The 22,210-nt window shown below is 39.9% G+C and overlaps 1 protein-coding gene across 7 annotated transcripts in view; it reads right to left on the reverse strand.

Annotated features, from left to right (window-relative positions):
* The window catches only part of ampd2a (adenosine monophosphate deaminase 2a), a 33,801-nt gene extending 12,155 nt beyond the window's left edge, over nucleotides 1-21,646 (reverse strand). For 2 of the 7 annotated variants that reach the window (XM_086199276.1, XM_086199275.1), the window contains exon 1: nucleotides 15,748-15,900. In XM_086199276.1, the coding sequence (XP_086055402.1) occupies nucleotides 15,748-15,859 (112 nt within the window). In that variant the 5' untranslated portion in view covers nucleotides 15,860-15,900. Of the gene's footprint in view, nucleotides 1-7,170; nucleotides 7,302-15,747; nucleotides 15,901-17,542; nucleotides 17,650-18,744; nucleotides 18,801-19,078; nucleotides 19,235-21,627 lie in introns of those variants that run through there. The other 5 variants (XM_086199280.1, XM_086199279.1, XM_086199278.1 and 2 more) reach the window with 5 other exon arrangements.
* Nucleotides 21,647-22,210: the final 564 nt, after the last annotated feature.

The following is a 22,210-nucleotide window of genomic DNA, read 5'->3' on the forward strand; positions in this document are numbered from 1 at the left end:
ATATTTTCAGGAGGTTCCAATGATGCCAAGTTTTGTATTTACAAATGCAGTTCAGGAATCTGAGTTGAATGCTTCTACAAATCCTTTTTGAGTCACACAGAAACAATCTCATCTCACGTTTGTCTTTTCTGACACATCCCTTATTCTGAGATATATTTTCATTTTTCTTCAGGAAGATAAGACAAACCTTTATTCGTCCCTCAGTGGGGAAACTGGCATGACCATTACGAAAGAGTCAGTAAATTTCAAAGTTGAGCAGAAATAGTGTCATTACAGTTTGTTGCGGGAAAAAAAGTAATCAGATAAGTAAATGCTGACATGAGTGCGGCTTGAGCAAAGATGGAGAGGCTTCTAGATTAGAGATTTAGAAATATGTCTTACTAACACAACACTGGCAGTCAAATGAACAATTTTTTATCTCAGGAGTTAAATACAAGAATGTCCTTGCGATTTTCATCGTTGTCTGCTACGTGCGGTGTCATGTGCCGTGTGTGGTGTCATGTGCCGTGTGTCGTGACTGACAGACCTCACTGGGCACAGATACTCGTGGATCATCTTGGTGCTTTGTAGCCTGAAGCTAAAAACACCAATGATGAGGTCAGTCACTCTGCAAACTGAAATTCTGAATTATTCTACGGTCTGGTGAAAACACAGACAGCCACATGAAGTCAACTTGTCCCATCATAGATCAACACTGAGGATAATCTGGATTTGGTTGTACAGAAGTGTACATGTGGTAGTTTTAGAATGGGAAACCATGATTTTAGTTATTATACAGTTTATTTTTTTTACAATGCAGTGGCGTGTGGAATCTCTGAAAGTAATGAACACATATTTGGATAGTGACATGACAGCGACATGAACAAGTCAGTTAATTTGGTTTATTTGGTAATTTCATGTTTTTCTAAATTATAACTTCAAATATAAATCCTCCACCCATTTGCTTACCCGTTAAGGGATGCGGGGGGGCTGGAGCCTATCCCAGGTGACATTGGGTGAGAGGCGGGGTTCATACTGGATGAGTTGCCAGGTCGTTGCAGGGCTATCAGGAGCAATTTCGGGTTCAGTATCTTGCCAAGGGATACTTTGACATGAGAAGTGAGGCTTGAACCAGCGAGCGTTCAAATGCTGGACAGCCACGTTACCTCTGAGCCATGCAGCCCCCATGAACATAAATCAAATATGTATATTCATATATAGTGATATATGTATCGTAATAAATGAACAAATAAATAGATAAAGTGTATTTGTGTGTCTTTTTAAGAGTAACTATAATACAGCAACTGAAAACAACCCAGTTAGTACAAGAGTTAACCGCATAGAACTGATATTGCAGACCAAAAACATCGAGAGAAAACCATTGTACTACATTGAGCAATATTTGACAAAGGGTTTCCTTTGTGTTCCTAGTTCCACTACGTAAAATCATGTCTCTTGTGTCCCTCTATGCAGGAGACATAAAATACAGCTTTTGAGAAAAAGAAAAAAAAAAAGATTACATGTGACGCTCTGGCGTTGGCAGCTGAGTCTCCACTCTTAGAGAGACATTAAGATCTTTGTCCAATGTCAAAAACCAGAGCCCACTGTTGTACCTGCAGACCACTTTGTCACTTCAGTGTACACACTTGAAAAATAATCATCCTGATTAACCACATTCACAAATCTGCGCACACACACACACACACACACACACACACACACACACACTCCTGAGGCTGACACAGAGGGGCCATCCTCAATCTGGACCTGCTGGAAACAGATGACTCCAGGTCCACTCCAGACACAACCCAACACAATAAGGGACAGCAACAAAAGACAAAATATACTTCTCTCCTGTTTGAGTCACTCTGAAGAACATTAAATTAACTCTAATATGATCAAAACAGCAAGAAATTTAAATTAAAAAGCAACAAAATTTAATACGCCACATTTATTTGTGCACTTGCAGTCACTCATGAATTTTTAGAAATGGTGTGTTCACTTACTATAACCGGACTCATTACTGATGTTGTGTGTGTCGCCTGTGACAATTAGTCTGAGCCATCTGTTGTCTGAGTGGAGTTAAGACTGAACAGAGGGTAACTCCCCACACAGCACTTACTGGTGTTAAGACTGAAACACTTTTCAATATTGCACTTGGAAGTCTCAGATGACGGGGGCGTCATGGCTCAGAGGTAGAGTAGCCGTCTAGCAACAGAAGGGTCGCTGGTTCGATCCTCACTTTCCCGGTGACCACGTTGAAGTATCTTTGAGCAAGACACTGTGCTCCTGATGACCCTGTGGCAAACTTGCAACCTGTCTAGGGAAAACCACGCCTCTCGCTCAATGTCAGCTGGGATGGGCTTCAGCCCCCTCCCTCCAACTCTCAACAGATAAGCCGAATAGAAAATGGATGGATGTCTCAGATGAGATGAAAAATATCTATTTTCTCTATTACTTGCTACTTATCTGCTGACTTTAGAGCCTGACCTTTACTGTTGGCTACTGACTTGTCAAAGACATCATATATAAAAAGAGCCAAACCAGAATAAAAAGAAAATCAACAAAATGTATCATTTCAATTTGATTCAGACATGTTAGATGAACAAGAGTTGTTAAAACGCCTTGAGATGTTGATGACAGTTTGTCATATACATAGCACTCCGTTAGCACTGTTTACAACACTGTGACAAGCAGCTGAGGTCAAGCAATGTTACGGCCCTTCGCTGATGGTTAAACCATAAACCAGCATAAATATGACAACTACCAACCTACATGAGCCACAGTGTTCTGAACACACTGTTACCATAGCAAAGGGCTGCTTGCAGAATAGAACAGACAGAATATCAGCCCAGATACCCTTATCTGAAGTTTCTTTGCTCCCTCCATTGGTCCCATAATTTCCCACGAGTCTATATGAGTACGGTACACACGTGTGTGGATATCAGCACATGTCCATGTTCACAAGGACAGATGACGGAGTATATGGACACACACGTGGTGTCATCCCCAGTATAGTATCCATGTAATCCTCCAGTCTTTCCACCACAGATGACTCTTAATCCAGCACCCCAACTCTCGTTTTTATCTCAGTGACATCAGTGAAGTGGGGAGCTCATGGACGAGAACTGTCCACCCAAACAGCAATGGCCCTGGATGGTCTTGAATGGAAACATCCAGAAGCTGCAGAGTGTTCATTTGTCTTGACAATACTGTATCTTCAGCGTCTTTTGTGCTTTTAAAGACACCACGATAGAGGGCATGTGTAAATTTTCCTTGGTACTATTTCAATCTGTGTAATCCAAAAGAAAAACCCTAATCCAGCATATCTTCATTTTGCTTCATTTCCTCTATCTGCAACAACATTCATGAGACCTTGGCATGAGCAGTTTTGGTCTAAATTTCAAACCACAGAGTAGATAGCGTGAAGGACGCACGACACTGAGCCCACAGCCTCACCTCAAAAATGTTGTTTACCGTTTATGTACGTGCCTATTTTGAATGAAATGCCTCAACCTCTCAATCTTCGTTTGACAGCTTCTAAGACTTTTGAGTTGTTTATGTGGCCTCTACCCAGATTGTCAATTTAATACTGATGTCTCCATGTGGCCAACCAAGTCAAATAATACTATCACCCACAGCAGATTCATCAAATATTCTGCAAAAGCCTGTTTTTTTTATACCAGTTTCCTGCAAAATTAGCCCAAACAAACACTGAAATGTTATGCATCCTGCAAACTGAAAAAAGATTGCATCCCTCTCACTCACAAAAGAAAAGACAATCAGCACAAACCACAAGTTCACAGTAGCTGCTAAAAGTTAATTGCTGAGATCACTAAGTGATATTGACAAAGCTCCACATCTCGGTGTTCACTCACATCCCTGAGACCTGAATCTGAACACCACCCACACAAACTACCCACCTTTCTGTTAAAGTAGACCAGAGAGACAATCTAGTCACTGTAGAGCCTCTTTTCCAGGGGAATCAATACCATCCTTCCAACATGCCTTGTCCTCACATCCATCAGGACAAATGCCACAGCAAGCATTTATTTTGTGTGTTTTACATTTAGTTCTATTCACGACAGAAGCAAATTAATTTGGAATTTTGACTAAGATTAATCTTCAATTAAAATCTTATGAGACATTGAAAATTAAGTGCAAAATGAATCATAAAAGTCTACAGATTTCTTATTTTTCACTTATTTTACATCAGATTTTAAGAGAAGTTTTGCTTCTGTCTTGAATAAGAATGATCAAAAACTGGAAAAAAATGTAAAATACACCGGTTTTTCCAAAGATGATCATGAGGCCGTGGCAAGTATTTGTCAATACATCCTTGTTATTTTGAGAGTTGCTATCAGTCAATTTAACGCATAATTAGATTAGCCATAAACACACTCCTGTAGCAAACGTGTGGTCCAACAGTTCTTTTCAGGCTAAGTCATTGACAGTGATGCAAAACTTGATGAAACAGAGAATCAATAAGATTTAGATGCAGCTGCAAGCAGACAATATAGCACTTCTCCTTATACAAAAGTGAATAATCGTCCAGCTCAATTGTCACATTCATCCAATCCCTCTCTGTTACTCTTGTCTCTTTTCAGTAATTGGTTTATTTCTGTTGATTTAATTGCAACTTTGTGATATTTTGCAGAAAGCAAATAAACAGTTTTACTCTAATTTACATACTGCTCTACTTCCTCTATTTCGATTTGTATTGGTCAGCTCCGACCTTTAACAAAAGCACACTGTAAAGGGTACACAAATAGTTTAGGGACAGGTGGAGTGCCCCAACCAGGACACTAGAGCCAGTAGCTTGTCCTGACCAATTTAACCAGCTAATGTGCTAGAGAAGTAATGAGCTGCAACTATTTTCAAGAAACCCACCCATCATTTCATGCTACAGTTTCCACAAAATCTTTAGGGGATAGACTGGTGTTTTATGATGTTACCAGACCAGTTAATTAACAAATAATGAATAAATGAAGTTGCAGACTGATGGATAATAAAACGTTTGACCTTTTTTGCTTTGGTTATTCTGCCTTCATTGTGGTTTGGCTCAAAGACGTATTTGTTTAAGCTTAGAATAGATACAAGAGCAGCACAGCAAGCAAAAAGTCTGCTTTTTAGTTTTCCTTCTGAAAATCCAGATTGCACTTCATATTGGAGTCTTAGGGTAAATGGATTTTAATTAAATTGGGGTAAAGATAGGTAATGTGAAAATGAACTAAAGTGATTAACTTTTGATAGCAATTTAAATTAAATTTGTAGATCATGGATCCTGAAGGCTGGACTATTTGATTAGACAATAGTGATTACTGGTCATGCAACAAATTTCAATCGAATTCCTTTGGTCAATGTGACAAATTTTATCATCTAGAATTAGATAATTATTGAGAGATGGTTTGAATAATGTTATGAATCTCTGTTCAAGAATACATTCAGCATTCTCCCTATTTTGTATGTTCTACGTCACAATGTGGACAAAAGCAGGACATAATTTGTTTTTCAGATCTGTTCAAAAACTGAACGGTTTCCTCCTCAACTGATGCTTAAACCCTCCACCAGGTTTTAAGCAACAGCCTAGTAGCTTCTGCGTAATCATGCTAACAGACAGGCAGAAAACACAATGTCCCCGGTGGAGGTAATGAAAGGTAACAAGCTGAAGAGATGAATCAGCTACAGTGCAAACAAAGACTGTTTGTCTCTAGTCTGCTTTCTTGTTGTGTTGATGTATTTCTATAAGACACAGCACACCCAGATGAAATGTCATGAATTCAAGTTAGCACCAACTTTGACATGTACATGAATGTTATTCTGACAAAAACAAAACAAACAAAAAAAACACAAGGAGGACAATCAACCAACGCTATAAAAAAGCAAATCTGTGATATATCATTGTACTCTCAGGTGCATTATTTACTTATTTACCTTAAAGAGGAGGAATTTCATTTTGGACTGATGCAAATAGAAGGAATTGTGTTGTCTGGTGTAACAAATCTTCAATGCAGCAGCAATACTAGCCAGTACAAGAGAAACTGTTGATGGTATATATAAATAGACTTGTGAATGTGTGACTCTGTGTGTGCCCATTTTAATGTGTTTTAATTATCCCTCTATTCAGAGGGAGGAAGTATCCACTGCGATCATTCAGAGCTATTAATTCTTCTTCACCGATTTCACTTGATACCCTGAGAGACAATGTGACGACACACATCCCAGATGCTCCTTAGCAACCACAGATGAGAATAAACCTCCGCTTCAGGTCTTCATCTCGAAAATATACTATTTATGCAGGCTGCGTGCAAGTGAGTAAACATGATTGATGACATCTGCCAGCTGAAACTACATCCTGCAAGGCAAAAAAAAAACACTTTGTAAATAGTTGGGGTATAATTTTCGTCAATTTTAAGGCTTACATAGAAAGGTCATTCTTGGTACTTAGATTAGAAACATGAGGTTGGGAAACACATCTCTGCAGCCAACAGGAAACCTTTTAAGAGTAACAAACACATGACAGCTGGTGACACACAAAAAAAGAAAAAAACCACCTCTAACAACAAAATACCTAGCAGGTCAACATGTTCAAGTGCACGTAACAACAACAGTCAGTCACATTCACTGACCCTGCTAACACAACACTAATGAGGATGCTGTTCAAGTGTTCCAAAATGAGAGCTTTCTTCTCTTCCACACTCAGCTGCTGATACTCTGCTGTAACTGCATTTTCTGGTTTACTACACATTTCTGTCAGCACATTCTAGAGAATCTCAGTGAGTAATCTGTTGGGAAATAGTAATGCACCATATTGGACTGTGTGGTGCAGAACCCAATGCCCTAAATGTTCGCTCACTGCAACAGTCAAGACACTTCAATAAACTAGGAAGACGTCTCTATGCTGAGCATCACTGCAACACACAATACGATCCGCTCTTCCATATGTCTATCCTTTTGGCAGAAGGCAAAGTTGTTCTTTCATGTCTCTGTTTCCCTGTCAGCATGCTGTCATCATATTACAGGATTAAGCAACTGTTAGTGGCACCTCATTAGTCACTATGAGCTTGCAAGTGCAATATTTTTGGAATGATAAGTACCATGACTAGCACAGAAGTGATGAAACTTCTAGTATGTTAACAGACAACATGCTATCTGACACTGTTGATGTTTAACCAGCGCAGGTTACAGTACCTCTAGCTCCCCTGTCTTGTCCTGCTCTCTGAGTCTCTGTTACAGTCGCAGTGGCCTTGTCCGAGCTCTGATGGGATGCTGGGACATGTAACTAGGCCTGGGAAAGTCGATGCACCCTCCCCCACTGGCTCAGTGGAAAGAAGAGAATGACAGCAAAGAGAGAGAAGAGGAGAGACAGAGACAGGATACGCTCCCTCTCGTAAGGATAAGCTGATCTCACACCAGGATTTCTCTTCTCTTTGCTCCTCCTGTTGTAAGTGTTGCCCCCTCCAGTGCTGATGAAGGTTTGTTTTGCTCTGTCCCTTGATTACCTTCCCCTTTCTCTCTGTCTTTCTCTCTGTCTCTCAGCTGCTTCCTGGATAACACCGGTTTTCAGTGCATAAACAGCAGTCTTGAAGCTCCCGGATTTAAATACTTGGTTGGAACATACCACGTGGCAAAAAAGGGGAGGGTCTGGGGTGAACCACTTCTCTGTTGTGCTGTAAAATGGAGGAGGCCCTGCATCTCTGGCCACACCCCCCTTTTCTCCACCACCCACCTCTTCATACAGAAAACTGCCTCAATCATCTGATAACTGCAAACGTAAGATAGGATGAATATTTCCTGGAACAAGACATATTTTGATTTGATACTGACTCGTACCTTAATTGCTATATTTAAATTCAAAATAGTTTACAGTTCTACAGAACAGGTTTTAACAGTTTTAATTCATTTCCATGCTATGATTTATTTCGGGGCTTTCCAAAGGGGGGGCACATGGGCCAAATTTGACCCACCAAAAGCTTCAATTTGGCATGCCATTTGTAAACAATAAACAACAGTCACAATATATAAATGTAAAATTATTTGAATCACTGTTTATGCTGTTTTGTAAGGTAAGAGTACTTTTTAAATATGTTGGATTATTTTTCATAATTTGTATAAAGTGGCAGAGTGACACACTGCACAAACATCACAATATGTGTGGCTCTATTTACATTTCAGTTTTGGCCCTCTAGAGCTTAAAGTGTAGGCTACCTTGATTTACTGCTTTACAACAATTTCTTTAATGTTTTTATTCTGCCTATTCAAAGTCTGATTTGCTTTTCCATAGCACCTGTTAAAGTGTCCATGTGAGACAAATATAGACTGAGCTGAACTCTTCTGGAAAATATGTCTCTTTTGTTGCCTGAAATGTAAATACTTATTTATAATGTGGGAATTCATGTGACTGAGCATCCACAGGTGTAGGGGTACATGATTGTGGGTACATGCAAGTGAGCTCATTTACATGCAGCATGCAATGCTAATTTCCTGACCGACCACATGATGTCAAGGGAAGCTGTTTTCTTCTGCACTCACATGACTGATGTGTGGCACAAGAAGTCTTGTCAACTGTAATTCACATTAGAATGAGAGACACACAAAAGACTGACGACAGGAACCACATCAGGAACTAAATTCTGGGCACGTATATATTGTTTGGTCATACCCTGCAAGTACAAACAACAACGCTGCAACAAAAATCCAGCTAACACTGGAACTCCAGAGTACGATTCATGAGTTAACACCCTGTTCCATTCCAGTTTGACAAGAGTTCCACCAAGTCTTTAGGCTACTACAGGTGCAGCTTTCCTCTTAAATACATGTTGACCATCAAAACATGATGGAATCACACCAGCTGTCACATCAGTCAACCTGTTGACAGTCTGACCCACGAGAACTCAATAGTCGTTCGTCATCGCTCCATTATTACCAGCCAGCATGTGGCTGAAGTTTATAGCTTGTGAGTCTGTGAGATACAACAACTATAGCAGTGACTACCACAGAGGCACAAGCATGAAGAGAATAGAGTAGAAGTATTTGTTGATTATATGCATCTTTATTTATTTTATCTTTATTATACGGTCTTTGGTTCTTCAAGTGTATTGTACTTGTTCAACCCTGCTGCAAGGGTAAAATATGGCATGGACGCAAGTCATTGGTGCCAATTTCCCTACTGAGGGACGATTTTGAACGAAAGGTTTATCTCATCTTATCTTGACAAAAAAATAGGTGAACTAGTGCTTAAAAATGACCCTGATGATTAGGATGATTTTTTTTTCTTTAGTTCTCCATTTTTTGTGAATCTGAATACATGGTGTCAGTGATGCTTTTCAAAACAACTCTGCATGTTGAGGCTTCAGGTGATTTGGGTTACCTCGGGCAAGCAGTATGGAAGCATTCTATTTATTGTATTTTTCAATGTTCACTTCAGTTGTTTGAGAGATTACTACAATGTCTTTTCCAGTGAATCTCCACTGATTTGTTCCTTCTCTGATCAGCACGGTCACTGAATTTATACAATTTCATCACAGAAACTCTGAGACTGGCATCCAGGTTTCTGGTGGTATCGGCTGGTTAATTTTGGTGGATGGAGGGCACAAGCTATCAAGACAGGAGCTAATAATTTAGCAGAGGGACTCCACAATGCAAATGACCTCTATGAAGGAAAACGTGCTAAGTAGAGGCAGAGGTGACCACTAAAGAAAAGACACATGGGAGACATGTTACAGAAGGAAATTAAATAAAGGTCCCAGCAATGTAGAATTGTGACTGTTGAATGAGGTCAGGTTCTTTACCAGCTTTTAGAGGGCCACGGACCTATTTTAGGTTAAATGAGTGTTTCCAAGCCTCCAGATATGCAACGCTTTGATGCAGGGCTGTTTGAGGCCCAACTCTTCACCTTAGGAAATTGGACCTGAGGAAGTTGAGTGTGTCCAGGACAGGAAGTCTTCAGAGTTTTGACTGTCCAAGTAGATGCTCGCATCATATAAGATGAGTAGCTGACAGTTATTATTGAGAATGGAAGACAGCTGCTTTTCTGTTGATTTGTCCATATTTACCAGTCTGTATTTAAGTGTGTGTTCTGCCACTGAGGTCTTTTCACAGTTACTGCAAAAAAAGCTGGGCAGTATGCTGCCCAGCATAAGTAAGCAAGGGTGTGATGTATTCATACTTAGACACATCCACTTTTCTTCATGGCACATAGCTAGTTAATTGTCAGAGGTCTGGTCACCTTTTTAACAGTTCAAGTCAGTTGTTTTCTATGCATCTTTTCCCCACTAATCAGCAGCACATATTTCACTCCTTTTCTCCCAGAGGAACAGAAAAGCTGTCATTATTTTTAGAGGCAGTTGTCAAGCAAGAGACTGAAATTCCCACGGGAATAAAACAGGGCAAACATTTCAACAGAAATCCTCATCATTCAGACTAGTGCTGTTTATCTCTCACGTTGGGCCTATCAGGAATGTTCTCATAACACTGAATCTTGCCTGCAGCCATCAAAAACAAAAAGACACCAACTGTAATTCCACATACTTAACACACACATGCAAAAGAAATAGACAAAAAAACATCAAGGAGTACGTACACACACACACACACACACACACACACACACACACACACACACACACACACACAAACACACAGTTACAGCTATCTTTACTTTGGGATATACCATTATTTCTGATTTCAATTTGTGGCCTAAGAGAAGTACCAAGAAAGAATATTAGTTTGATTGGTAAAATATATTTTATTAAACCATGTTTATTTAGTTATTTTTGTTGCAACTACATATTAATTTCAGATTTTAAAATCTGAAATTTCTCTTATGGCTTCTTGGAATGGTTTAACAGTCAACACTGTGTCCATGTACAGTGATGGACAGTCATTGCTACTTGATATCATCAACATTCAAAACAGAAAAAAAAACTATAACAATATTGATATTGCTATGCATCTCTGAAAAACTGGTCACAATCATTCTGGCCACATAAAGTAATCAAAATCCCTGACTCACACTGTTATAACCTTACAACCTCAGTCAAGTGCAACTGCCTTCATGTGTGCTTCAATTGTGAGAATATGAGCTGGAAGGTAATTTGGGAAATAGGGGTGGGGGGTGCAGGGGTGAGGGACTGACTTAGGTTCATTTGTGATTATGGATTAAAGGGAAAACTGATCTTTAGGAAGCCTGTCCAGATCAGGGATATAGTAAAGCATCATGCTTAACTGTGCCACAGAGATGAAACACGAACCATCATGAACTACTGTGTGTTAGCTTACTGTCTGCACATCATCCCAGTGAAATAACATGACACTTAGTCACCATCAGGGCCTGGCAAATGTTAGAAAAATGAATTAAACAAAACAACAGTACGTACTTAACAATACATTATTTATTACCACCTATAAGGGCCATTTTTTTAAAGCATAAATACTCATTAAGGGAACATAGAATCCTGGTACCATTTAGCATTTGAACATTACGGCCCAGGTTTTGTCCCACCCAAGGGAAACAAGTGTGCGTACCCGTAGTCTAGCTGCTCTGAGACCTTGAGATTGTGTGTTCTTGGGGAAAGCAAATGTTTATTAGTTTTAGGTACAGCTGCAGTTTGCCTTGACACCCAGGAGAGGGCATTGTTTAAATTCACTCAGTTTGACTTCTGACTGGCCTTTGGAACTGTATGTAAACCAAGCTAACAAATAAGGGCTGGAGGATATTAGAAAGCAAAGCATTGCTGATCAGATCATCAAAACAGCAGTGTGAAGAACTATTTACCTACATGGCACACTGCAGAACTATCAACAAAGATGAGACATTTAGTCAACTGCAGCAGCCTTACAACCTCAATTACACAGAGGTAAGAGAAAGGAAAATATAACAAGCAGTCAAACTGGCTTCATATTTGTTCCAATGCTTGCTGTATGAGTGACAGCACCAGTGTATTTCAGGTGCAGGGGTGGTTGAGAGGCGAGATAATGAGGCTCAACTGATTATCTAACTGACTCTGCAACAACAGGCCCACCTGTTAGCATGATAGCTGATGGGACCTTGGTCCCTTGTTCTCCTAAATCTCCACTCCACCATCAACAGACTTCCTCTGTTACACAGGAAGCAACTGAGCTATACATAGCAGAAGAAAGGTCAGGAATGTTTCACCCAAAGACAAAGAAAACTGCAGAGATGTGTGAGACGAACAACCGGTGTCTCGTTAAAAATGATGGCCTGATGCAAAGATTCCCTCGAATGGTGAAGCAGAATAGGAAGTTTTTTGTAAATGTTAAATTATCAAAATAAGTTCTTTAAAAACTTGAAAACTCACATATCACAAACGTAATCCCATATAAAGCCAAATACATGGGTCTTACTGGTCAAAGCATGCTTCACGTAGAATTTTTAAATATATATATATATATAGGTCAATAATGCCATACCTTTCTTCTTGTATTTAGTCCCAGTGTGGCTTCGCTGGTTCCCTTGATCAGTATTTTTTCCCAGATCAACAATATTAACACTATAATTATGTTCAATTGTGCACTGACACTGAAGTTCTGACCCACTGACACCTTCTCTGTAACACCCTCAACTGTGACATTACTGTGGGACTCCCTGTGGTTTTTTTTGTCACATGATTAGGTCTATGACATGTCCTATGGGTGGTGGGAAGACGGGAGTGGCAAATGTGGTTGATTCTTGACCAGGTGAAGGTCCACGGGGGAAAAAAATTACTTTATGCTAATGATTCAGTAACAAAGCCACTTGGGGTCACTCAAGGACTTCTTCTTATCACTTAGAGGTGTGGTTCTGATCTTTGAGTGGGTGTGTATACTAACATCATAAGTTACCTAGCTAATATCATGTTTAAAAATGTATTAAATGCACAAATGTGTTCATATCCCTGTTGTCTGTATCGTCAATCAAACCTGCTTGTTTCATATGGCTAAGTGTACTGAATGAATGAATGGAGCCCTTTTTCCTTACATGATTTTACTATCGCAAATACATTTACAACCTAAATATAACCATATCAAGTTCAAACAACCATCCCAATAGTGTTTACAACATGAATGTGAATAAATAAACAATCATCCCTTATTTATTTTCTACCTGATATAAATACATAACCAAACAATAACAAACTGAGTTGACTAGAAGAAATGTCATCATCATGGCAACAACGTGGCAATATTTAAAATCCTACCAATAAGTTATGTATGTATTTCTAAGTAGTGTTTTACACACTGGTATTGCATCAATACTCTGTATCGGTCAATATTTAAGTTCAGATATCATATTTTCTATCAGGAAGAAAAAAAACGATATCAAAAACATTAGAATCACTATGACTAGATCACACCAGCAGCCTCCATATCAGGTCTTAACAGAAGCCTCAGCAGTGATTCATGCTGGAGAGAGGAATCCCTCCACCTTGCTGGCAGATATTTTAATAGCTTGCATATATCACATCATATGGCTTCAGTTGCAAAGCTACTACATTAAGTATTCTCCTTCATGTGATGCAATTACGGTCCAGTGGGAGAGAGCAGCCTGCAGGCTCAGACTGATTCCGGCATGTAAAAACTGACTGGGTGATCAATGTTTCCTCATGCAAGTCAATACCAACACTTACATAAGAGAACTGTTTCAAATATGCAGCCGTGCTAAAGATATATTTGGGATAAAAGAACAGTTAAGATTCATGAAAGGACAGATGAACATGGATTAACACAGGAAATATTAAGTCCTCCGGTCCAGGACACCAGCTGCTCACGATGCAGATAGAGTAAATTTCCCTACAGGAGAAATTTGCCACATGGGCTGCAATAAGTGTGGTGGGGTCAGGGGGACGTACAAAAATGGCTGTTATGACACACTGGGAGTGCAGAGGGCTCAGTCGAGCGGCTAATTGAGAGGACATAAATGGCTGCATGGATGCAGAGACCTCTAAGTTATTTATTACTGCAGCAAAGACAGGCTTCCTCAGCAAATACGGTGGGTATGTGTCAATGTGAGCCTGGGATCTGCATCCTCCAAACATTTAAATTTGCAGTGTGGCTCATTGGCGATGCTCTGTAGCTGTATAATTAAATCAATATTAACATTTAATGGCTTCACACCGGAATCGCTACTCCACATTTCTAGGTTCTCCTCCCCATAGAGGCCAATCAGCATCAACTTCAAAGGCAATGACAGAGCTACAGACATTTTTTCACTAACTCATCAAACCCGTACACCTTGTGAATTGATACCACTGCAACACACCTCCATGTTTATCATGTTAGAATATGTTTTCATATTTAGGAACCAATCCTTTTCTCCTGCTGTCCCCCTGCCTCTATTTGATGCATTTGTCTGTCCGATGTTGTATTTCCAGGTGATGTAACTGCATTAGGCACAGCTATGCTTTTCTTGATGGTACAGCCCTCAAAGACAAGCTTCACTGGCCGCCGTGTTACGCACTATATTATGGCAATAACTTACATCTCAATTTACTGCAAGACTTTCATTGCTTTTTTCTTTTTTTTTTATAGTTCACCTTTGGCTGCTGCTTTGTAAAGTAATACTTCAGCAGCCCTGAGAGTAGCTCACTGTCTACAAGTTGGCTCTAATACTCTGACAGTACTGTTTGCTGTTTTTGTGAAATGTTAAACTACAAGGCGCAGAGGGAAAAAAAAAACAAGTCTGTGGAACTATGAGGCCCCTATGAACCCTTAGTTTCAACTGCACCAAAAGAATTGCTGGTATCTCTCCACAAAACACAACACAACAAAAAAAAACAACAACTTTGGCTTCACATCAGTTGATTCATCTGACTGGTTGTTAGCCCACGATAGAAGGTGGTAGACAGGTGGGTCCTGCAAGCAGCTGTTAAGTAATTTTTGATATCCTCTGCCCTTTCTAAACAGTTTTTATGGGCCACATCTTAGATAGTTCTATAAAACATCTAATGTGACAGCTTATGATTTATGTCAAATCCTGAGAAAAGTGTTTTCTTTAGAACTCAGAATTTCAGAGGACACTATCACGAAGACAAGTTAACGACACAATCATCCATCTATCCTGATAGTAGGATAGAACTGAAAAAGCGAGGATGAAATGAGGGGATCTTGCAGCTATAGCAACTAAAAACTTTCAAAATACAAGTTTAGGACATTCCCAACACTTCCACTATGCAACTGCCACTAAGATGATGAGATTCATCTTTCCTCCAACAATGAGTGAAAATAATGTCCTTGCTGTGGAGCAGTTGAGCAAGATGTAAGATAATGCGATGCTACTGCTTTGGTAATCTTAAAACGGTTAGATGAGGCAACCCCTGAGACCCTGCTCACTCATGATAAACTGCTACAAGCGGCAAGCAGAAGGCCCACCAAAGGCTAGGCATCCATTCACAATCGCACATTAACTCAAAAGTTCACAGCTTGTTATGTGAATATTTCTAATATTAACAAAAACATATATGTTTTCAAATGACAATCATGTTACAGTGTTTTGAGCAAACTGAGCATCAAGACTTAGAACTTAATTAACAACAGTGCATCAATGCAACATAAGAGCTTATTTCATCAATCTGCCCTGCAACTGTATTTACCAGACTTTTTAAAGTAAAAGTTTGAGAACATCCAATTCGTTTTTTTTAAAACATGCTTTTCCTAACTAGAATACAGCATCAGCCCCCACCCTCCCCTGCAGCATGTAGCATCTCTATATTCCTACCGGCTGAGAATTGTCTCACTCTTTCTATGGGACCCCCTCTCATCCTCACTCACCAGGGCTGGTTGTGCTCTGCAGACTCCCTCTCTTGCGAAAGGGGGATTTAGTTTTAGGCTTCCCTTGTCCATTGCCAGGGGAGGAGATGGAGGTGGAGGAAGAAGCTGACATCTTGCCGCCTGTCCTCCAGCTGCCAGTGGAGCAGAGCCAGTCAGAGGTGTGCAGTAGCCAGCAGAGGGAGAGAGGAGCTCTAGCTCTAAAGCTGGAGCTCTGTCTCATGCTGGGGCACACTGGGCCTGGAGAGGCTCCTCTGCAGAGCTGGCTCCTCCTCCCAGCCAGCAGGTCAAGAGGAATGCTGCACAGCGACAAGCTGAATGGCCGCCCAAGGCTTCCCCATCTCCAGTTGACGGCCATCCTACTTGGTTGCCCTAGCAACCAGGGAATTAGCTTCTTATAGCCAATGCAGGGGAAAACAGCTACACTCATAGCAGGGTATGTTGCTAGCATGACAGTTTGCAAGCAACTACACCCCGTCGGCTGAGCGCCAAGGTGAGCAAAGGACAAAAGTTTTTCCACTCATCTAAAAATAGAAACTTGATTCAACTAGATAACAGAGCAAGTATTCAGATGAATCGCAATTGCCTAAAAAGCCAAAGAATACAGAAAAGTAAGTGCAAAAACTCCCAATCTTTGAACTCCAAGACCTCCCAGTCTTCTTAGCTAGAAAATTCTGAGGAGACAGAGCACACAGAACACAGGCCCGCCTGCCATGATCTATTATAAATAGTCACAGCCAATGCACGACGAGACAAGTCATCCAACCCATGATCAGTATGTGAGCAGCTAAAATTTCTTACCTGTGATTCATGTTGTTTATGTGCATGAAGTTATACTGTAACAATTGAGTATAATATATCACTAAACTAGCTTTTAAAAGCGAATTAAAGCCACTTTCCTTTGGACTATTTCACATTTAAAACAATATTTTGTTTTATGAATGTTTTGTGTGTATATGCATACATATTCTTAGATATAAATCACACATTTAAATTACAAAATTAAAGCAAAGTCACACTACAAAAGGCATGAAGGTATATCAATTCCTGTGATTCCTTAAGTTGTAAAGCTCTAATCAGGCTTTACTTAGGCTTCCCAGGGTTTGCACATATAGAATGCAACCGAACGTCTCCGTAAATCAAATTCAAATCAAACACATATAACTGTATATTCCTAAGGCTTCTGCTTTTCTACAGTAGCACTGGCTGTGTAATGACTGTTAGTGATGTCAAAGAGGCATAAAAGAGTAAAGGTCCCCATCTAGTGGTATGAAAAGTTAACGCAGATAAGCGTCTGATCAACTATTCAAAGAAGGTCTCAGAGATTACAAAATAAATATGGATCAGAAACATAATAAATGTAGTAATACAAGTCACATCCTAAAGGAAGCCAAAGCTATCACTCCGTCATCTAAAAATCAACCTACATTTCCAAAGTATTTCTTGTTAGCATTATTGTGAAATCAGGCTACAAACTATTTCGTACTAACTGTCCAAGACCAACATGAAGAAGGCCCAGGACGATTTTAAAATGACTCGTGGTGGTCAAATAAGCTTCACATCACCTTACAAAAGGTACATCTTTCAGGCATCTGGCAAAAGCAAAATAATTCTTGTAAAGTACAAAAATAAAATCTTTCAGTTACAGGAGGTCTCTAGCCTTTTCTGAAATATGACCCAGTTTTTGAGAGAGCTGAGACTCACCATCTGGTGCAGCTGCAGCAGACTCAAAAAATAAAAACAGTCACAGCAATCTTAAAGTATGTCACACACACACAGCTAAAATCAAAATACTCACATTCTGGAGGAAAAAGAAGTATTACCCTGATAGATCTTGCGATTTCCTCTTTGATTCTCTGTCCGTCTTTGCTATTTGATCAAGCTTGCTGTCTGTACAGCTTTTTGCTAAAAAAAACAACAAAAAAACAGCAGATCAGTGAGTATATCACTGACTGCTGTGGGATTTCTTTTCACTCCAGAGCAAAGCTCATGGAATTCAGCAATTTGTTTGCAGAGGCCGTTCACCAAATACTCAATGTGCTCTCTCTCTCTCTCCCTTTGAGCAGCTCGGCCATAGTTTATATGAACTGTGAAATTGCTGAAACCTAAGTAAACAAAACTCAATAGTCTACAATCATACTATACTTTACTATGAATGAGAGAAACTACATTATCAATATTATGTAGGGGGGTAACTACTTACAAGAAGAAAACTCAATCGGGACGTGCTTCTTTTCTTGTCTTTTTAGTACAGTAGAAGAACAGTTAATCAAAAATGTAATTTTAAACACCATTTTAAGTGTAACATTATGGTTCTCTAGAGATTTCCTACCTCCACACAGACTCTACAGGTTTAAAAAGGCATCTTGGTGGTCATATACATAACCACCAAAATTCCAATGTTATTACTAAAATGGATTTTTCAACAAAAATGGGAAAACTCTCCTCTAATATTGCAAATGATAATGTTATTTCAATATCTTTGTCAACAGTAGGAAGCCTTGTAGTACAGTATTAGTTTTTTTTTTTTTTTGTAAAGCTGAGATCAGAATTACCAACACTATTCCAGTTACAAGTTACTACAAATATCAAAAGCCTCTTGCATTAAATTTCTTGTCCCGGCAGCATAATTTAATAAACATTTTACAGGAATCAAATCAGCAGTTGCAAAACAAAACAGACTGTACTCCAGACACTGTAATCATGAGTCAGTTAACTATTAAGGCGCCACGGAACTTAACTGCCACTTTCTCAAAAAAAACCCCATCAAACACAACTTTTTGTACTTAAAAAGAAAGTTTAAATTCATTGAATGATTTTTGTGCCTCAGGATATATTAACCCCGTTGGTTACTGGAAGGCCACTACTGGTAGTTCTGTAAAACAACGGAGTTCTAATGTGGTTCAAGGAAGCAGTTTCCTTTGGGAACATAGACGATTATATATATATATATCTTTATAACTGATTCTGATATTGAGCTGAAAGTGGTTGTTGACTTACCTCCTGACATAGTTGCGGTGTAGCTGGAAGCAGGGGTGCAGACAGGAAGACGTAACCTGCAGAAACACACAAGGTAGGAGATAACATGGTGGGCATACTCACTTTATCACCTAGTTTCTCATGCTCCTACACGGAAGTCTACAAACGATGGTTAATGTTACATAACTTAAAGGTTCCGGTATCTTTACGCTCCAGTGACTCAGCCAACGATATCACCACGATATGGGTTAAACTCCGACGTTAGCTAGCTTACAACCACCGCAAATTACAAATATTTACCGTGAGAACGCTATTGACTTTGAGAAAGACTACGTTCCTAATTCACATTACTTACACTCATAAAGAAAAGAAGCAGTATTGATAAGTTCCAACTCAGCTCGACTTCGCCCACTGGGTTTTTAACGTATTACAGACTTTTCTTCTCAAACTTTAACATTTAAAGGAGCCGCCTGCTGTTCCTCGTATTGATGAAGCAGCTAACGTCTGTCCTCGTGTCGGTGAAACGATGAGTCAACGTTTTTCTCTCAGGAAGCTTTTTATTATTCGTATTATTATTGTTTTTGTTAATTAAAAACAGACAAATGTTTACCGAGGAGACGGACGTGTCTAATTTTACTGAGCTGCATTCACAATCACACGGAGGCAAGCTGGTTTTTAAGGAATAGTTCCAACAAAAATGACACTTCAGAAAAGCAACAGTTGACATTTATTTCAATTTAGATTCCACCACCATGCACCGTATAATGTAGCTCAAGTTTCATTGAAAGGGGATTTAAAAAAAAGTTAGGATTCAAATCATTGTACATCTATATTGACTTGTTTTTTTCTGTAACATGTTTTCTTGTTTTCCATGTTTATGTGTTTGTGTATGTTTGTTTTCCGTGAGTCTCTCGTCCATCTGCTCTCTCCTCTCAGTGTGGCAGTGAATGAACCTTTTGGGTTTGTGCAGTGGCTAAATTTCTCCCTCACAAGTCAAGTATGTACCAGTTTTTGACTGAAGCAGGATTCTGAGTGAACAGCTGGGCTCTCAATCCAGTCTTTTTGCAGCAGGGTGAGACACAGTCTCACACAGCAGCTACACAGCTATTTACCCCCGGAGCCTGTAGCGTGCGTAGATCCACCGGCTTGCAATGTAATGTTGTATTGTTTATTGTTTTCACTTTCTGACCCATTATTTCAGGTTGTTTTTTTTTTAAACTCTCCCAAAGAGGTGATGATAATCACGTCTATTAGCAGAATAGCACAAAAACATTTTGGATCCATTATGATGAGATCTAGCCGTATGATAGAACTAAGGTTGAGGAACTATCAGTTCGATCTGGGAGATGATCCAGCTTTCAGGTGCCCATAGCAAGTTTAGCATCTTTCAGCTGATAGTTTTGATGTGATGACCCGCAACTTTAACTGTTTTGGTTTGGCATCATGGAGCTCCACACGCAGCATTTTCACTGAACAGCTCTGATCAAGTCAGTGTGTGTTCCCTTCCCAGCGTGGCCTTTAGGTGATCCCATCACACCTGCCGTTCAAAAATGTCTCCACATGCTTCAAGTGGCCACTAATGATCTCACTTCACTGCTTTTCTGCAAAAAAAACCAAAAACTATGTTGTTCCCTTTTTCTTTTTAACCAGTGGGAGGCAAACATGCTTTGACCTGAAAAGAAGAATACAAAAAATGCAAACATTTGCCGTGTGTCAGTTTGTCCGGATTCCACATTGCGGTGTGGCGTGGCGTGGGCATGACAGTGCGCTGCACTCGTAGTGGTTCTCAGAAGGGATGGCCGGCAACATAAACAATACAGTGGTTTAGCAGCTTCTCAGATGTGTGAACTCTTGATTGTAAATCCGTGGACACATTGTGATTCTCACATCTAAAGCCTGATATGTAATACTTGTACGCAGATAAACTGACTCCCAGATGTGCGTGATAATAATAACAATGTTGTCCCATGAATGAGCATGTACAGTATTAGTGATTGCACGAGGATATCAGTTGATTCGGGGGATTTCAGTGAGGTTTCCGGTCACATTCACAATCGCACTGCTTGGAGAATGTGACCACATGCAGGTCAAACCCCCTCCAGTTGTGGCCCGAATGATCAGCTCTCAATGCATCCTGGTTGTGTTCACATATCGGCGCATGCTGCCTGTCTGCTTCGGATCCAATCAGCCAAGATGCTAATTAGCAACTAGCTGATGAATCAAGCAGCTTAAGGGCCAGATAGTGTTCTCGGAAGTTAGTAGAATTCAAAAACATTCGTTCATGTGGACAAAATGGTTCTACATGCCTCTCAGTGTTTCAGCTGCATGTGTATATACTTCTCTAATATCCACTTTTTGGCATATTTTGCCCTTACCTTAACACATACATACGTATTCCTGTCTCACTTCCCTCTTCAACTTCCTCTTATTGTGAAACACAAAACTCTGGGTGATTCTTTATTCCTCTCTAACTGAATGTCCTTTGCCCTTGCACTCAGTGCAACTGGAAAAAGCTTTACATTCTTCTCCACGCACTTATCTAACCACAGTATCGTATCTTGTCTGTTCTCCATTAAGTTTTTCAATTGTGTTGTAAATAATTTTTGACATCAATATTTCAGTTTTCAGTTGTATTGAATTGCTTTAGTCCCGAGCTGGCAGGTAATCAAACTGGCACCATCAGCAACAGTCCTTGCACATATTACTTCAAGTTAAATGTCTGAATTATGTATCCACAACATACAAATATTTTGCACAATGAATTAAAAAATTAACACAGAACCTTAGTTGTGACCCCTTGTCTGAGAATATAACTTTGATATTTAAATTTATGGCCCATTACTGTAAACAAAACTGGAATTTCCAGGAAGATATTCATCAGAGTTTCTGGTGAGAAATACTCACAAGCAATCCCAGACTGTGATAAAACAACAAAAACGAGTGACCGCTCTGGTTCAGCCTGCAATATATTTTAAGAAGTCACAGATAAGAGTGTTTTTGGCTTCCTAATGGTGCAGGCTCCTCCTACCACCCACCACAGCACACAGAATGTCACTAGGTAATAATTGCCATGGGGATAGCAGAGCCTGGTGAAGCAGAGGACGATATGAAGGAGGTCCATCGTTGAGGTGTGAGCATTGCCGCGCACCAGCACCAACATGAAACTCAGGACTGAGCAGAAGCGTTTCTATGTAATTCATGATTCTGCTCTCACCAGGGTGGGATTAGCGCCAGATTCTTCTTTCTGACGGTCACACCACGAGCTTTGACGTTTCGTAAGGTCAAAGTGTTTGATCTATGTCGTCCTGCTCTCCTCTTTCCGGTGGAATATCAAAGTGGAGCTGGCAGATTATGCTCCATCCATGGAATAACATCATTGTGCTGAAATGTAAAAGAAACAACAAAAACCCATCACTGAACACTGATTGTGCCTGAAGCCTCCGATCGTAATCATGAGAATGCATCTGAAATGTTTTTACAAACATAG

The sequence above is a fragment of the Aulostomus chinensis genome, chromosome 3 (genome assembly GCF_037954235.1).
Source record: "Aulostomus chinensis isolate RoL2024-O1b breed Wild chromosome 3, RoL_Achi_v1.0, whole genome shotgun sequence".
Classification (NCBI taxonomy): Eukaryota; Metazoa; Chordata; class Actinopteri; order Syngnathiformes; family Aulostomidae; genus Aulostomus; species Aulostomus chinensis.